At 38.6% G+C, this 17,200-nt stretch overlaps 1 protein-coding gene across 2 annotated transcripts in view; it reads right to left on the reverse strand.

The window, feature by feature from the left end:
• The window catches only part of dock8 (dedicator of cytokinesis 8), a 73,558-nt gene that overhangs the window by 23,940 nt on the left and 32,418 nt on the right, over window positions 1-17,200 (reverse strand). For both annotated transcript variants that reach the window (XM_037777495.1, XM_037777496.1), the window contains 21 exons: window positions 16,706-16,842; window positions 16,219-16,312; window positions 15,105-15,267; window positions 14,194-14,311; window positions 13,233-13,303; window positions 12,891-13,035; window positions 12,480-12,581; window positions 11,513-11,602; window positions 10,252-10,486; window positions 9,070-9,234; window positions 8,791-8,966; window positions 8,261-8,353; window positions 6,913-7,008; window positions 6,119-6,268; window positions 5,722-5,835; window positions 5,333-5,488; window positions 4,840-4,979; window positions 4,027-4,190; window positions 2,652-2,803; window positions 526-708; window positions 202-328 (listed from right to left, as the gene is read on the reverse strand). In XM_037777495.1, the coding sequence (XP_037633423.1) occupies window positions 202-328; window positions 526-708; window positions 2,652-2,803; window positions 4,027-4,190; window positions 4,840-4,979; window positions 5,333-5,488; window positions 5,722-5,835; window positions 6,119-6,268; window positions 6,913-7,008; window positions 8,261-8,353; window positions 8,791-8,966; window positions 9,070-9,234; window positions 10,252-10,486; window positions 11,513-11,602; window positions 12,480-12,581; window positions 12,891-13,035; window positions 13,233-13,303; window positions 14,194-14,311; window positions 15,105-15,267; window positions 16,219-16,312; window positions 16,706-16,842 (2,871 nt within the window). The remainder of the gene's footprint in view (window positions 1-201; window positions 329-525; window positions 709-2,651; window positions 2,804-4,026; window positions 4,191-4,839; window positions 4,980-5,332; window positions 5,489-5,721; window positions 5,836-6,118; window positions 6,269-6,912; window positions 7,009-8,260; window positions 8,354-8,790; window positions 8,967-9,069; window positions 9,235-10,251; window positions 10,487-11,512; window positions 11,603-12,479; window positions 12,582-12,890; window positions 13,036-13,232; window positions 13,304-14,193; window positions 14,312-15,104; window positions 15,268-16,218; window positions 16,313-16,705; window positions 16,843-17,200) is intronic.

Here is a 17,200-nt window from a genome sequence, read left to right on the forward strand (position 1 = left end):
CTAACCTAAGCATAGACTGTGTAACCTTAAATTGGTTCTTGCAGTGACTTGCTGACCACACATTTATAAAATACTGATAACGTCCACTACTTTTGGAGGTAGTTCCAGTCCAAAACTTGAAATATTGCAGAAAATGCAGATCTAAATTTGACAGAAAGCAATTCCAAGAGGTATTCCTTAAAGCACAAGGAAATACAATACCTCCAACTCGTTTCATCATCTCCCCACGGGCTCCCATTCCTCTCAGCAGGGCTTCTTCCAGCTGCAGCTTGGCCTGCTGTGATTTCTGTAAGGCCTGGGTGCTCACTTTGTCACTGCTCTGCTTTCCCTACAGACACATATTCACCAGATACAAACAAGTGCATACAGTTAGAAGCTTTTGTAGTAAATACTTTGCAGTTAATCCTGTATGATAAATACAGATGCCATCCCTGATGCAAAGTTTCAATCTGTATTTATATAAACATAAAATGATTTTAAACAACTGCACTGATACAAAACAAGTTGATAAATGAGCAAACTGACCCCGTACTCGAAGCAGGACACACAGATAGTGAGGAGCTCCAGCAGCTTGTTGAGCTGGGAGGGAGGCATATCTATAGTCCAGCGCTGAATCAGACTCCTATCGGCGTTCTTCATCACCCACAGGAAACACACCAACAGGTGGCGACTTGTGTCCGCTGCCAGGGTGGCTACAGATTTACCTTGCTAGGGGGAGGAGAGGAGAGAGAGAGAGAGAGACATGCAGTATGATACGGTTAAATGTAGCTCTCGCTGAAGACAAAGATCACCTGCACTCACTCAGAAACATACACACAAACGTCCATACATGCATCTGCTGTATGTGCTGCCAGAGGGATTACTGAGAAATCGAGAAATCGAGAAATTACCTACCAGAAAAGAATATAAAGGGATGCATACAAATGAGGATTCCAGTGTGTTCAGAGGAAAAAAAAAAAAAACGGGTAGACGTCCTTTTATGGTATTCAATGTATTTTATAATGTAACAAATAGTCAGGGGTATGCTTTAGCCCCACTAGGGGTGGCCAAAGATTAATGGGGGGGTCGCAAGGCCTTCTTGATCTTAAGGGGTGTCAGACACCTTTTAAAAAAATATATACTGTTGGCCTATATCTCAGCATTCATTTCTGTGAAGAAAACTAAAAGTTTGGATTATTATTTATTTAAGATATAAATTTAATAATTAGAAAAGTATGCAGTTAAAAAAAACAACAGCTAATAGAACAATTGCCAAGCATCATGGAGAAGAAAACACTGAATTTGTCAGAAAAGAAGCTTATGAATGATTGTTCAAAATGAAAAAATGAAACCATAATACATAGATTTCAATTAAAAGTTCCTAAAAAAATAACAAGAAAGCTCATCTCTGATGCAATATTCACAGGAAATAATCTGCTCTACACAAACTTCCTGCAGTTATTGCATTCACTATTTGGGTTAATTGTACATTTTATCAGTTCTTTCGTACTGTCGCTGTTATGCAATGAATATAATATGAAATATCCATAAAATGTCACCTAGTCAGGGGTCGTCAGTTTAGTAAATGATAGAAAAGGGGTGCCTCACAGGAAAAAGGTTGGGAACCACTGCTTCACAGCACAAAGAATTCATATATTTCTATCATAGCTGACCCTCACTAAGAAACACACCCATAACACTGTCAGTGGTGGTCTCCTGCTCTACCCATTGAATCATAACAGTGTATATAACAAACTAACAGTGTATCATTCACAAGCTCCTCCAAAACACAAACATGGCTGGCCACTTCTTTCCACTCTTAGTGAAGTATGGTTCTCTTCCACCATCTTAATAGGTGTTAAATCTACTGCAGATTAATTTACCTTCATTCGTGTGATGATGAATCGCTACTATAGAGGGCTACTGCTGCTTCACTGTGTGGCAGCTTTGATAAATGTAGCCATTAACCTCCTAGTGCTCTAGGTGTCCCACCAAGAACCTGGTTTCCAGGTCTCTGTTTCACAGCAGAACTGAGTGAAGCTCACCAGAACCACACGTCAAATATTTGTAGCTTATAATCAAAAACATCACTTGTTTATTTGAAAATGTGCTTCATGTATATAAAAAACAAAAAAAACATTGCTGTTGCTAACATTGTTTGAAGAGGAACTGCCTGAAAATGTGGAACAAGCACCGTGTTTGGATTTGTGATGGATACCAGGCCGATGGCTCAGTTGTGTGAAAATCAGTTTTTCCACAACAGTATTTCATGTAACAACATACAAGGGACTGATTCATCTCTGGGAAAGAGGCAGAGAAAGGGAGAGAGAGAATGGCAGCGTTCAGTTTTAGTGCCTGTGTTGTTGCTGTAGCTACACTTGATGGATGTGTTTGTCAGGGAGAGCGGCCCTGTTCACTTATGATGGCAATGCCTTCCCATAAACCATCTCCCGCAGACGTGTGTGTGTGAGTGTGATTTTTCAGGATGGATGAAGTGTGTGTGTGGCTCTGACAGCTAATCAATCTACCTCACAGTGCAGCTCACCTGTTAGGAGGCAGAATACTCACAGCTACAATCACACGTACATGCACTTTTGAACTTTTAAAAATAATGGAAAGCACACTACACCCAGTTATCATCTCATCATTAAGAAATTATTACAGAATTTTACCATGGATGCCATGGAAACGAGAGCATTCCGTCCCAGCGTGTTGAAGGGGTTCCCGGCAATCGCCATGGCAACAGACTGATTGATGGGTGGGACATTTTCAAGGTCATCCTCAGGTCCGCCCGTCTTGTTTTTCCCGCCGCGCGTGTCAGAAACTACGGAGACAAACGGGGATCAAATATGCAGAAGAAGAGAGGACTGGAGCACTCAGGATTTAAATTACAGCCATTACTGTGCAAAACTTTTGAAACTACTGAGTCTTTATTAGAGTTAAATTAGACTGAGGAATCAAGCATTAACACATGCTTGATGAACTACTACATACCACACAATATATAACAAAGAAATATAGTTAAAGTACTGGTAGATAAAATAAAACTTGTACAAAATACAGTTACAAAACTGCGGAAGCCCTGAGAGGGTAGTAAGAAAAAAAAATCTAAGTCTGATCTAAACTGTTTTCTCTCCTGTGTTTATGACTTAAAAACAGGTGAAAAAAAAGGTTCTGCCAGGATCATTTTTCTAAGTTACTTCTTTACTTCCATCTGTGAAAACCACAGACTGTATATATAGATGGACGACACGTCTCCACATCCTCCCACTGCACAAAAGTGAAGCCAAAATATCCCGGATACGGGAGTTGCCATATAAATAGGGCTAAAAGCATTCACATGTTTTTCGTAATCTTTATAAACAGATTCTGCCTTCACATGTAGAATCAGTAGGCAAGGGCAGCGCACAGAAAAGGAGGTCTTGGCCTGGATATCTACTGGCGACACCCAGAAACATAGCCCCTTGACCCCAAAGGCTTATCCGTCATCAGACCGATAGCCGATGGGTACAGAGATGGTTATTTACATAAAACACAATATACGTATGTACATTGTGTTTAGAGTCTATGGAGAAATTGCCTTTAGTCCTATTTAGCACATGATAGTGGTGCACTTCAGCCTCTTGTGGCCAAAATGAGTATTACAACAACAAACACAGAAAAATGATCCTGAAAAAAAAATATTTATATATATATCACTTGCCTCTCAGGGCTTCTGTACAAAGCAGTGGGTATGATATATTGATAATTAGAGGAAACTCATAAACTGAGCTCTTCAGTAAAGGCAAAGAATCAATTCCACTGTGTAAATAAAATAGACTTCTCAGTGAGACAGCAAGTTGACCATATCACCAACTCTTTGTTTGTGCACAACTATATGCACATTATTATGGATTTATGGTTACAAAATGTAACTTTTGAGTGTTAATCTATCAAGAATAATACAGTATGTAATATATGTGTCTATGCCAGAAATAACAAGATGACTTAACTTCATGGATGAAAAAGGACTTCAAGTGCATATAATTGAATATACAGTATATATACCAGTGAAGTCCAGATAGTTGGTGGAGTCGATGATAATCCCCACCAAGGAGAGGTAGAGAGCAGCCACCTTGGCTCTGACCTCAGGTTTATTACAGCGATGGTCGAGATCATGGGAGCACAGCAGGCTGTAGATGGCATTGATGGCCTTTCTCTGGACCTTTCCCCTGTGAACACACATATACGTTTTAAAAGGGTTTACATTTAAGTTTAGGAAAACTGTCATAGTATAAAGAACACACCAGAAATAAACCATTTTAGAATAGGCAAAAATAACATATTTATACTGCATTCAAAAACTGCATGTGATTATCATAAAGTGGGCATGTCTGTAAAGGGGAGACTCGTGGGTACCCATAGAACCCATTTTCATTCACATATCTTGAGGTCAGAGGTCAAGGGACCCCTTTGAAAATGGCCATGCCAGTTTTTCCTCGCCAAAATTTAGCCTAAGTTTAGAGCGTTATTTAGCCTCCTTCGCGACTAGCTAGTGTGACATGGTTGGTGCAAATGGATTCTAGGTTTAATCTATAGTCTAGGTTTTCTAGTTTCACATGATGCCAGTAACTACAATTACAAAACATTCAGGAGGTTAATTTAAAATCAATACAGTGTTTTGGAGACTCGATACAGTATCGCACAACATAATATCACGATACTCATGTGAATCGATATTTTCATACACCCCTAGAGAGCAAACATGCCTGAATCTGTAACTTTCTTCAATTTGTGCTTTGAAGGAGAGCAGATATAACTTGCATGGCAGTTTTGTAATAATAAGGAGGTAACATCTTTAAGGTGTCTATGTTTCCATACCCCTCTGACTCCATGTCCAGGGCGGCACTGAGCTCTGTGAGCAGCAGACCGGTGAGGTAGTGCTGCTGCTTGAATTCCTGAGAAAGCTCAAACAGCGCCAAGATCCTCTGCTGCTCCTGGAAACTACACGAGCTGGAACTCTGAATGGAGAGACGAAATGAAGGAGTGACAGACACAATGAAATAGGATAGGATCTTTCCTTAAGGCAAAGCAAAGTACTTTTTAAACAGCTCTTTTAAACTGAATCCCATCTAATCTCATCTACTCTATCTAATGACTCCCCAAACTCCCCTTTTTAATTCTCCTTAGAACTCCTTGTATTTCTATTTTCCTAGTTTTCTCTTAAATGGCAAATGTAAAAGCATGAAGGCTCAAACATTTACACTGCTCATTTATTGCAGCTGTATAAATAAACTAAAATAAACAACGATGAAACAAACGGCGGTATTACATGCATATATAAATGCAGATTTTGACTGACGAGTGGGCAGACCTGTGAGGAGATAGATGGACACGGTGAGGCGGGGGCGGAGGCAGGGCTGCTGAAGAAAAGGCTCAGGTTGAGGTAGTGCTCATGACTGCACAGGATTCGCAGGAACTCCAGACGCATGCTGATCAATGTTGGCATTGACATACTCTTAGCTGCCATCTAGAAGGAAAATAGAGCAAAAAATAATCAATTAATACATGAGAATACTTCAAAACATATACGGAAGGTAAATAAAATGTAGTGGAAACCGTTTCAGGAAAAAGACACATTAATACTCATGGAAGTATGGAGTGAAATTAGTCACAAAATGTGCATTACATGATCTACTACTAAATTAATATATTTAAAGACACATATTAAATGTTGTTGGTTTGTAATCAGTGTTACTCTACCTGGTTGCAGTAGTTTTTCACCAGCTGAAAGACAAATCCTCGGTCCATGAGAGACAGCAGGTCGTAGAGGAAGAAGGCCAGGCTGATGTTGACTTTCTCTGCCTGCTCTACTTCCTAAAACAACAACAATCAACAAACAGCAATCAGTAAGCTGCACTGAGTGGATCTCGCCAAGCATCTAGCTGCGAAAGCTGAGCTTTTGATACCGCAGAGGCAAATATAATTAGCACTTCTAACTCCCTGTTGTTTGGAGGACACTGGCAACATGTACACCGAGGCTGAAGCTGCTTCTAGCCGACCCAGGAGAACAGAAGGAACACAGATGCAGCGGGGTGGACTACGTTACACTGAAATATTGATGAGTAAAATGTATTGTCATCATCATTATATTCCTCACCTTTTGTTGTTTGACAAGGATGAACCCAATTTCAGCCGTAACCACAGCGACAATGGTGGTGATGTCATCTTTAAATCGGTCAGAGAAGCGGCTTCTCCGAGGGACGCTGTCCTTGTCGAGATGAGACACATGCTGAGCCATGCTTTTCACCTGTTTGAGCAATCACACGTCAACACGTACACATAACAAATGTGAATCATCAGATGAAAACAAAAGAGGGAAACGCACGGAAATGCATGTTAATTGAAAGCGAGAGAGATGAATGTGCATGTAAATCAATAATTTGTCAAGTAACCACGAAAGATGTGAAGCTAATTAAAATAAAAAACCCAGTGACCTGATTATAAAAGAGCGACGTCTTATTATTTATCATCACCTTCTATCCTCATTTTTCATTCAAATAATAAAAAAGATGCCTTTTATTATTTAAAGTGAGCATCCTTTAGTGAGGTTATTGACGGTAGAAACATAAATAAGTGAGATGAATTGAAGGGATGAGAGTGAATGTGAGTGATGATACACTTCCAAAACTCCAAAAGAGTGATAAATTGTCAAGCGGCATGATAAATTACAGGCTAGAGTGATTTCAAAATGCCCTTTTGTTCACCACACAATAAAAGCATCATTTATCTTTTAAGGTGTGCGGCCACGAGGTCATGTATTGTTTGGTGTGAGTCATTTTTATTACTTCATCCATTTATCATTAACACCCTAAGCAGTCCTTGCTTTTTCTCTTAGAGCTAAGTGTCAATCAAAAACCACCCTCTGTAAATTCATAAAAGAAGCACACTGACCAGCAGCTCAAAGAAGAACCAGGCGTATTTATATGCGTTCTCTCTGCAGACCCCGGTGCTGACGACCATCTGCAGGGCCAACTCCTCATGAAACTGCTGCAAGAGAGAAAATAGATGCACTGTGGTGAGAAACAGCAGTCTCTCTTTGGTAGCTAATGGTATAAAGCATATTTTATTAAACAGAGCATCTGCAAGTATTATAGTGAATATCAGTATGAATTCATTTTGATTACTGTCTGAGCTTTCACCAAGAAAAAACGCTGACCAAAATTCAAACAACCACAGTGCTGGTGTTGTCGGTGTCACACTGCCACCCGGTGGTAACCAGAGGAAACTGGTGATGGAAAGCTCTTCGTATTAAACTGAGCAGTGAGATGTTAAAAGTCTGAGTACTGTTGAATGCATGTATAATCCTAACAGTGAGTTAGTAGAACTCTCCTGAGAGGTTTTCTTTTTTAGGTCAAATATAAGACAAGAAACTATGTTTCTATGTCCTATAAATCAAATACAACCAGTTATGCTACTTATATCAATATTCCATTCATTTATTTTTAGGTCAATATAGTGTTTGCACATTGTAAATGAATGTTATGAATATAAACAGTAATTAAATCCATCCGAAAATATAATTTATTACCATATTAAACTAAGACCACAAAAAACTTAATTAGAAGCATGTGTCAATTTAAATCATCTGGACTTCTCAAACATCTAAACATCTCCTGAAGGCCACCGTAGATCTCGGACACGCTTGTGAAATGCGATAACGTGAGCAGCAGAGTGCAAAACCGTGGTACCGCCAGCCGCCGTCTGACGCCGTTGTTCTTAAAGTAGTGTTATTATGGTAATGATGGCCTCTGAGTGAGGCTTGCAGCATCACCAAGGTTTTGCACTCGGCGGCTCACGTCACCGCAATCTTGGAAAGGGAGGAATGAGAGGACGGGTACTTAGTGTGTTGCAATCTGCAACCACACCACTAGATGTCGCCAAATCCTACAAACTGTACCTTTAAAATGCAAATACCTTTAAGAAATCTGGAGAGAGCATCTGTGGGGTTTGCTCTTGTACATTGATTTACTATGGTACTTTTGCACTTATCATTTTTATGATTTGTTCTATTTTGTCTTAGTATGAATGTCATGTCCTTGTGTCGTATTGCTGTTGTGTCTTCTCTCTTGAGAGTGAGACCCTGTGTACCAATGAGATGACCGGTTTAAAAAAAGGTTAAATGGAAAAATAAAAAATGTCTGCAACAAGATGCTCCAAACGTTAATCAGGAACCTGCGGTGTGTTATTTCATATAACATGATAGTGAGGAAAAAGTTAAAGGAAGGGAGAAGTTTTTTACCTTTCTGTTGGAGGGTCTGGTGCTTCCTGTGGAGTTCTGGTGGTTATTCAAGTCCAGAATGGTGGACATGCGGCTGCCTGGGTGGTTGTGGCCCTGCAGAAAGAAACACACAGGTTCCATCACATTGAACGTGATGGATGTATTCATTAGGCGTCTTGTGGCCTATTAGAATACCTAATGTACTGTAGGGACAAATAGCAAATGACTGTTTTGTGTGTATGAGCAAGCATGCTGGGATATTTACATACTGCAATGTGTGTGTGTACGTAGTTTGTCAAATATATAAAACCATACACTGGCCTGGTGAAAAGGACTTTCAGTGACAATTGGGGAATTTTTTTTAAAGGTTTATATCACAAACTTTTTAAATCCATGCTAAGAGGATGTTATTATGGATATTATTATTTCTGGAGTTAGAAAACTTCCAAAACTCAGCTTAATTTATTTGACACTAAAAATCTGCAAATGAAGGTTTTGTAAGGTTTTACAGAGAGATTTCAGGAGATTTGGTTAGGGCAAACCCTCTGTACCTTGGCAGAGAGGATTTCGTTGACCTCAGCATCTTCAGCAGAAGTGTGTGGAGCGGGGATGTCAGGGTTGCTGCTGCTGCGAATTCTGGATTGGAGAAGCATGGAGCCAACTGTGGCTGCTGTGGCCCGACCCATGGTGCTGTAACGGCTCTCTGCAGATGGTATACTCCCTGAATCTGAACACAGGCCCCATGGACACACAAAACAAATCATTCACAGCAAATGTAATCAAAGGAAAAATTACAAAAAGTAAGCAAAGTCATGCTTATAAATCATTACCTGTATTCTGCGTGTCACGAGGGGGATCAGGCAGACGAAACACCCAGTAAAGGTATGTCGCCAAGAGGCTGTTCCTACCCTGCTGATCCCTGATCAGCTCCTGACTGTTATGAAGACTGTTGACAATAGACACCACTGATTCGAAGGCTATCTGGGCCAGATTGGCTGTTGGACACAGACATAAACATGCATGCAAAAATGTTAGTTATAATATCAATAATCCAATGAGCCAAAATATCATCCAAAATATTATCAAGAAAAATGATACGCTATTGCTCCTTGGTCTTAAAAACTGAATTATATTAGACTGCATTACAAGCATTCAACTAGCGCTAAAACGATTAGTTGATTAATAGTAGTTGATCAACAGAAAATGTATTGGTTTGGGAAACACTGCTATAGCCCCTCCTTCTAGTTCTGTCTCACAATCACCATTCATCTACCTATTCATTTGTTAATATTTATTTTATTATAAAACTATGCATTTTCTTTTTTATGATCATGATGATTGTTATTATTTTAAAGAATATCAATTTATTTTCTACTCAATTACTTACCATTATTATTATTATTAGTATTAATAATAATACTAATAATAATAATAATATTTGTGTTTGTTTGGTTGTTTCCACATGCTTTTATTTTATTTATTTTCTCTTCCTTTTCTTCTTTTTCTTTATTTAATATCCTTTTATTTATTTATTTTTTCCTTTTCCCTCACATAATAATATTGCTTTTCGATTTATGACTATGTCATGGCATGTTCTCTGGCTTCTTCTTTGTTATTTTACGATGAAATGATTCTGTATCTTGGAGAACAGAGTACATGTATGGTCTAAGTGAGTCAAGTAAAAAATAATGTAGTCAATTAAATGTCAAAAAATACTGAAAAAATACCAAATCAGAAGTTCTCAGAGCCCAAGGTGTCATTTTCAAATGTCTTGTTTGGTCTGACCAACGGTCCTAAACCCAGTGTTCAATGATACAAAACCAAAGAGCAGCAAACCTTCAGATTCAGAGAAGCTGGAGCGAGGGGATATTTGACTTCCTTCCTAAGAAATGAGTATTTGATTGATAAAATAAAAATAAAAATAAAAAAACTAGGACTTTCCAAAAGTGTGTGAGGTGCCATATGAGCACCAGTGACTTTATGCAGTTGTTTGAGTCAAGCTAACTCCTCACCAGTCTGGCCAGCGATGACCATGGGCTGCATGATGAGGGTGAAGAGTTTATCCAGCACCAGATGGAGGAAGAGGACCAGCGGCTCTAAACTGGAGGAGGACAGGGAGATGATGCTAAGCTTCAGCTCGTGTTCCAGCTTGTTCTCTGGAATCTTCTCATCCCTGACCCGCAACGGGAACGTAGCTCCACCCTCCAGGGCGTGGCAGAGGGTGAAGAAACGCTCCAGGTGGTTGTCCTGGTACAGAAAAGGGAGGATTTGTTACCGTCTGGTACTTGTAGCGGAAGTAGGACAATGAAAGAGATGGACAGAGAAACAAGTGTAAGAAGACAGGGTGCATGTAATGCTCCAGGGTGGATGTCTTACTACAGCAGAGTGGACACTTGTTGTGTTATGTGTATGTGTGCATTGATGATAATAAGAGAAGCAAGGGTAAGCAAAAAGGACAGTTGCCGCGTTGTTGTGTAGTGGTGGAAGGTAACTAAGTACTTTTACTCAAGTACGGTACAATTGTGACATACTTGTACTTTACTTTAATAGTTCCATGTTCTGCTACTTTATACTTCTAATCCACTACATTACAGAGGGAAACATTGTACTTTTTAAATAACTTTTTTTTAGATTATTTTTGGGGCTTTTTTTAATGCCTTTATTGATAGTGAGAGAGAGATGGTTATGAAGGGGGAGAGAGAGGGGATGACATGCAGCAGAGGGCAACAGGTCGGATTCAAACCCTGGGCTGCTGCCATAAGGACTCAGCTTTGGTACATGGGGTGCTCGCTCTACCAGGTGAGCTACAGCGGCGCCCCAACATTGTACTTTTACTCCATTATATTTATGTAAAACATATAGTTACTATTTAAATTTTCTTTAAAAAATATACGCTTCTATGATATGATGCAGTGCTACTAATCTACTACCATGTAGTATACAAAGTATCTTGGCTCCACATTGACAAACTACAATATTAAAATGCTCTTACTTGTAGTCCTTAGTGATAAAAACAGAATATAATATTTTATAGTAATGTAACACTTTTAAAGAAGCCATAATGCATAATGAGTACTTTTACTTTTGGTACTTTAAGTATGTTTTTATGCTAATACTTCTGTACTTTTACTTAAGTAACATTTTGAATTCAGGACTTTTACTTGTAACAGAGTATTTTTAGACTGTGGTATTTCTACTTTTACTTAGGTAAAGGATCGGAGTACTTCTTCCACCTCTGTTGTTGTGTTTGTGTTTGTTTGTGTAACCACTCACCTGTGTGTGTACAGACGACACAGCCTGGACCTCAAGGTTGAAAAGTCCTTTATGACTCTCCATCCACTTGAGGTTCTGAGCAGGAAGTTTCTACACAGCAAAGACACAGAAAACATAACCGTGTGTCTTCCATGTCGGTGTTCAGTCTTTCATATGTCTATGGCCCTCTAAGCCTTTTTTGATCCTTTACATACAGTAGCATGATACGTATGGAGAACAGATCCTGCCAAAAATCAACAAATATAAAATAAATGAATAAATAAATAAATTACTTAATAAATAAATAAATAAATATGTCATTAAATCTAGCAAAAACATTATTAAAAATAAATGTAGCCATTAATTAATAGATCAAATGTGACATAAACTGATTTCTGTTTTAATTTGCTTAATTAGCCCCTCATTTGCATAATGAGGCAGAAATGCATAAAGAAATGTAAAAAGAAATGTGTAAAGAAATGTATAAAAATAGAATATAAAAATAAATAAGTTTGGTGAAATAAATAAGCATTGAAATGCAAAGAGAAAATCGTGCATACATAAATAATAAATAAATAAATACATACATACATTTAAAAATAAATATAAAAAAAATATAAATAAATAAATGCAAAAATAAATAAATACATTTTAAAATGAACACAAATAAAGACATGAATAAATAAAGGGGAAAATTTAACAGAAAAGTCAATAAATAAGGTCAGAAATACAAAGAAGCAAATTAAAACAGAAATATCCGTTTATGTCACATTTTATCAGTTAATTAATGGCTAGATTTATTTTTAATATTATTTTTGGTACATTTAATGACATTTATTTATTTAGTTATTTAGTTATTTATCGAGTTTATTTGTTCATTTATTTTTGATTTTTGCAGGTTCTGTCCTCCACAGATATGGACGTGCGGAATGTATGTCTAAAATGTAAACATAAATGTTAAATATATATAAATAATAGATGTGCATACCTCAGGCGTGTGCAGTGAATAGTTGGCAGGTAGTTTCTCCAAGAGAATGGGCAGACAGAACTGACCAGTCTGCAGTCGGTCATTATTCAACATGGGCAGCCACTAGATGAAAAGTGAACAATAAGTATATAAGATATATGCACTTAAACTTTAGATAATGTTCTACGTTGTCAGTTTAGAAAAAGAATATTAACTTGTATTCAATATTAAATTAATTCATACACTGCAGCATCTTGTTTAATTTGTGGGTTTGCTTACAAAAAACATTTTTTGCTTCTGTGTTAGAGTCTCCTGGCATGTAATCCAGGATGTAATTAGGCAGAGCAGTGCTTCGTGGTAAATGCTAATATTAGCATGCCAGCACTTTTGTACATTTAGAAATATGGTTGGTGGTAAAGGACAAAATCTCACAGAGTGTCCAATGAACGTCTCACAGCTGCCGCTCTGGTTCTGTTTCTGTTGGCAGCTGATGTGGTAGAAGGTGAACAGCAAGTGATGTCTCTCTGTCAGACGGGCTGGAAGAGCCAGCTTCACTTCCTCATAGAAGTCTGGGGACCTGATGATAGGGAAGTAGGGAGTAACAAAGGAAGCAACATAGAGGAGAAGAGGGATGGGTGAGGATGGAGGGGGAGAGATGAGGACAACAGGGGAAATCACAAGCGAGAGTCAGAGAAAGAAAATAAGACAGACTGTTGAAATGACAAAAAGAAGCTATCACAAACAGTATAATGAAACTCAATAATGTGTACTTGCTTGTTATGGTAGGTAACAGGGGTGTACACTTCCTGTAAAAATTCAGGGCCACCTGATTTCCCAAAAATGACCTGAGAATGGACAGGGGGAAAAAAAAACACAAATTAAAGGTACAAGATAAACTTCAGATAAACGTTTGAATACTTTTTTGAACAAAACGACGACTGTGGATTTTGTTCCGCATCACTTGCATTGAAAGCACATTAGGAGGTCATCTCATAATGGTCAATATGAAAAGGAGGAATAATTACAGCAAGCAAAAACTTATTTAATGTTCATAGAGAGGCAAAGTCCCGCCCCTTCCGGTGGACCACCATGGGACCTTATTCCAAAAAAACATGAACGGTAGTCAACGACGAGAGACGGTCATTTTTTGATCCTGTTTGAGTTGCGGCATGAATCACGCATATGATGTTTGTCAATTTAAAAGATCATTTTGCAACACACCCAAAAGTCGTGCAAGTGACGTCTCTCTTGCTGAAGCTACGATGCCTGTGTGTTTTGTACTGGGATGAACTCGCACAAGCAACTGGTCTTGCTCATTCTTTTGCTTCCTGGCTGATAAAAAGAGTCGTTGGATGAAACACATCAGGTAAGATATGGTGGCGTACATTGTGCAGGATGAGAGATGTAGTTCACTGAGTGGTTACTCACAAAACTAACTGATACTACGACTTTCTTTACTTGCAAAATTATCTTTTAAATTGACAAACATCATATGTGTGTTTCATGGCGCAATTCAAACGGGTGTCAAACAAATATTTGTCTCTCGCCGTTGACGACCATATGTATTTTTTCCGAAATAAGGCCCCATGGGGTCCATCGGAAGGAGACTCTCTATATGAACACCTGACTATTATTGATTTAAGATTGACCTTTAAAGGTGCAGCTAGTCATTAAATCCAACACACTTTTTTTTGTCAAATTTAGCAAATATCTCTTCACGGTCCGCAGCACTCACAGGCAGAGAGCAGGCTTGGTCCTCTCCGCTCATAAACTGCATTTTGATGGAGACGTTTCTTGCTGATGTAAACCTGTTGACAAAGTTTAGTCTCTGGGGGTAGACGTAGAGCAGGTTCCTATATTGACACAGGGAGAGAAAGAGCACCAAGGAGACTTCCTGCTTACTTTATACATTAAAAAAATCATGCAAAACCCTTCTATTACATAAAATGAAGCAGTTCCAATTTACATCACTAGATGGCACTATCTGTGCAGCAACATCTTTTTCATGATAAAAGTCCAGACAACTAGTAATTTACTGTGACCTGTGGTTTTAATACAACACTGTAATCTGTAGAAACCTGGAATACAGGGGAATGCCACAGCTTCCAATGAATAAATGCTCAGACAATGTCAGCATGTAATTACCATGCAGGGGACTTGTTCACACATGACGTTACTAATGTTTCGTTACAAGCGAAACCATTTTAGTGTTTGTTTAAACCTCTGCTCTCACAAGCTGCCTCCTCATTGTTGCCACTATGAGGCAATTTCACAGGTAGGCTGGATGGAAAGGCCTAAAAATAGGCACTAAACTAAAAAGAGCAAAGCGGCGTCAGCTCTTGAGAGATGAGTACAGCATGACTGTTCTTGTTGCCTCTGGCCTTTCAGAGAAACAAACGTGTTTACACCTCAAGCTATGAATTGTTTGTTTTTTCAAAAGCTTGTTTGTATTCAATCCAGCTGAGGAAGTTTTGTGTAAGCAGTTTTCATCTACTTGCTAAACTCACAAAAAACGTATTACATAACATTTTGATTAGAAAAATAAAAAACTGTGTTGAGTGGCTTTAGATAAGGAAATGCCATGTCTAAATGTGTAACAAGGAGTGTGTGTGATCATTCAGTTATATATTATGCATATTAACCCACCTGTAAATGTTGTGAGGGACATAAACCTCGCTGGATGGGAACTCCAGCACCTCTTTGATTGGCCGAATGTTCTTCTCGGCCACAGGTATCAGAGGGATGAGCTCAGTGGACAAACATGCCAATGGCGTGTCGTGAACTGGAGACATGTCCAGTTTTATGGCACCTGGAAGACACAAAGATAAGTCAAATTCACAAATCAGGGACCTGTAAACACAGTATACTGCACATATCATATGATTTCACGTCATGTCATTTGAATTCTTTGCATAATCATCAATACACAAGCAAGACACATACTGATAAAAAATCAAACAAACTCTACAGGAATAGTTTTACATTTGGGAAAAAATGTGCCTTCTTGCCGAGAGTGTATAAACAAAAGTGTATAAATGACACGTTTTGGTTTACGGGATGTTATGTGCTGGGCTATTTCTTGGCCAGGCCAAGTACCCAGGAATTACGACTTCTGGGTAAGTCATGTGATGCCATTGAGCCAAAAATACTTTTTCCCATGGACTTACACTGGGAAAGAGACGTCTGTAAATTAGTGGATAATTTTTTTGAGGTAAATCCACACTTAAAAAACCCTTATTTAAATCATTAGGTTCTAAAAGTTGTAAAATGCACTAACAGACAAATTCAGAGTTATTTTCCTTCCTCCGTTCATGTGAATGAACCCCAGACCGAGGCTGGAGCAAGGGCTGGGAGGCGGGGTTAAAGGAAACGCTAATGGATGTCGAAGACCGCTGGAAGATATGGGTAACTTTATACTCAGTCAGAAGTCAAACTTTTTTTGCTTCATGCGCCCTTGTGCAACTTTCACAGGTATGAACAGGGCCCGGCCTCTGACGCTGTATCCAGTTCTCTTTATACATCCATGGGCCAGGTGCAGTAACTTCCTGGAGTCTCTGCTGGTTGCCTGGCAACATCATGGTGACGACAAGAAGTTATTGCACTTATTTAAGAAATTCTCCGGCAAATAACCTTCCGTTAAAACCACGAAATATTGTTTTTACACAATAAACCTAATTCCCAAAATGTAGAACGATTCTCTCAATTAAAAAAATAAAATAAAATCTCTGAATAAGTGTTTAGATGTGATGAGAGAGATGACCTGGTATTGTCTTGACTCTCCTCTGTGGTGTGGACGTTTTCTTGATCTCAGACAAGAACTTGAGCAAATCCTCATCACTCAAACGATCTCCCTCCTGACACACACACACACACACACACACACACACACACACACACACACACACACACACACACACACACACACACACACGCACAGTTAGCAACTGAGTGATTTTTTCCGCACCGGTTTCATTGAAGAGCCAGGGTAGCAAGTAACAAAGTAAAGCCTCAGAACATAATGTTAGAACAAAAAAAATACATTAAATTGAAGCCTTCAAAGATAAATAATAGAGATTATTTTAAAAGTGAAGTCATGGCTTTGTGGTAGAAACATTACTCGAACCTGTTTGAATGGCATGTTTGATCAAAACATTAGACAAGGCAAGGCTGTAACCACAAGCTTGTCTGTCTGCATCTTGTATCTCAAGGAAAAAATAAGTCTCATTGTGTTTGGCTGGCTGTCCGACCTGTTTGAAGATGGTGGTGATAGTGATGGTAGCAGGTTTGAAGGCAGAAACGTTGCAAAACTGATCATCAATGGTGTTGAAACGTTCAGAATTCCTCCTGGGAAGCTGTGCCCTCCGGTCCATGCTGCTGGATTTACCTGGAAAAACAAATACGCACATAGCTATAAACAATCTATGGAAATACACACATGTGTCATTACAAATAAAGACATTCATTATGACTAGGCCTGTCACAATAATGACTATATTGTTGAATAATCGTACGATATATGGACATGACCTCAATAATTTTGCTGACCTTGATATTGCCCATTGTGTTTACATAAATATGTCACCAACATTTTAGCTAACATGATGCCAGAATAAACAGCAGGGTTTACCCTACCATTTTGTGCAGACGTTGTCCATTTTTGTTAACAGAGCCAGAGAGTCCATTTTATTTGTTGTTTTGGTTGTGTGGTTTTACTTTATTTGTTTTATTTATTTAGGGTCATT

This window comes from Sebastes umbrosus, chromosome 8, assembly GCF_015220745.1.
Source record: "Sebastes umbrosus isolate fSebUmb1 chromosome 8, fSebUmb1.pri, whole genome shotgun sequence".
Lineage (NCBI taxonomy): Eukaryota > Metazoa > Chordata > Actinopteri > Perciformes > Sebastidae > Sebastes > Sebastes umbrosus.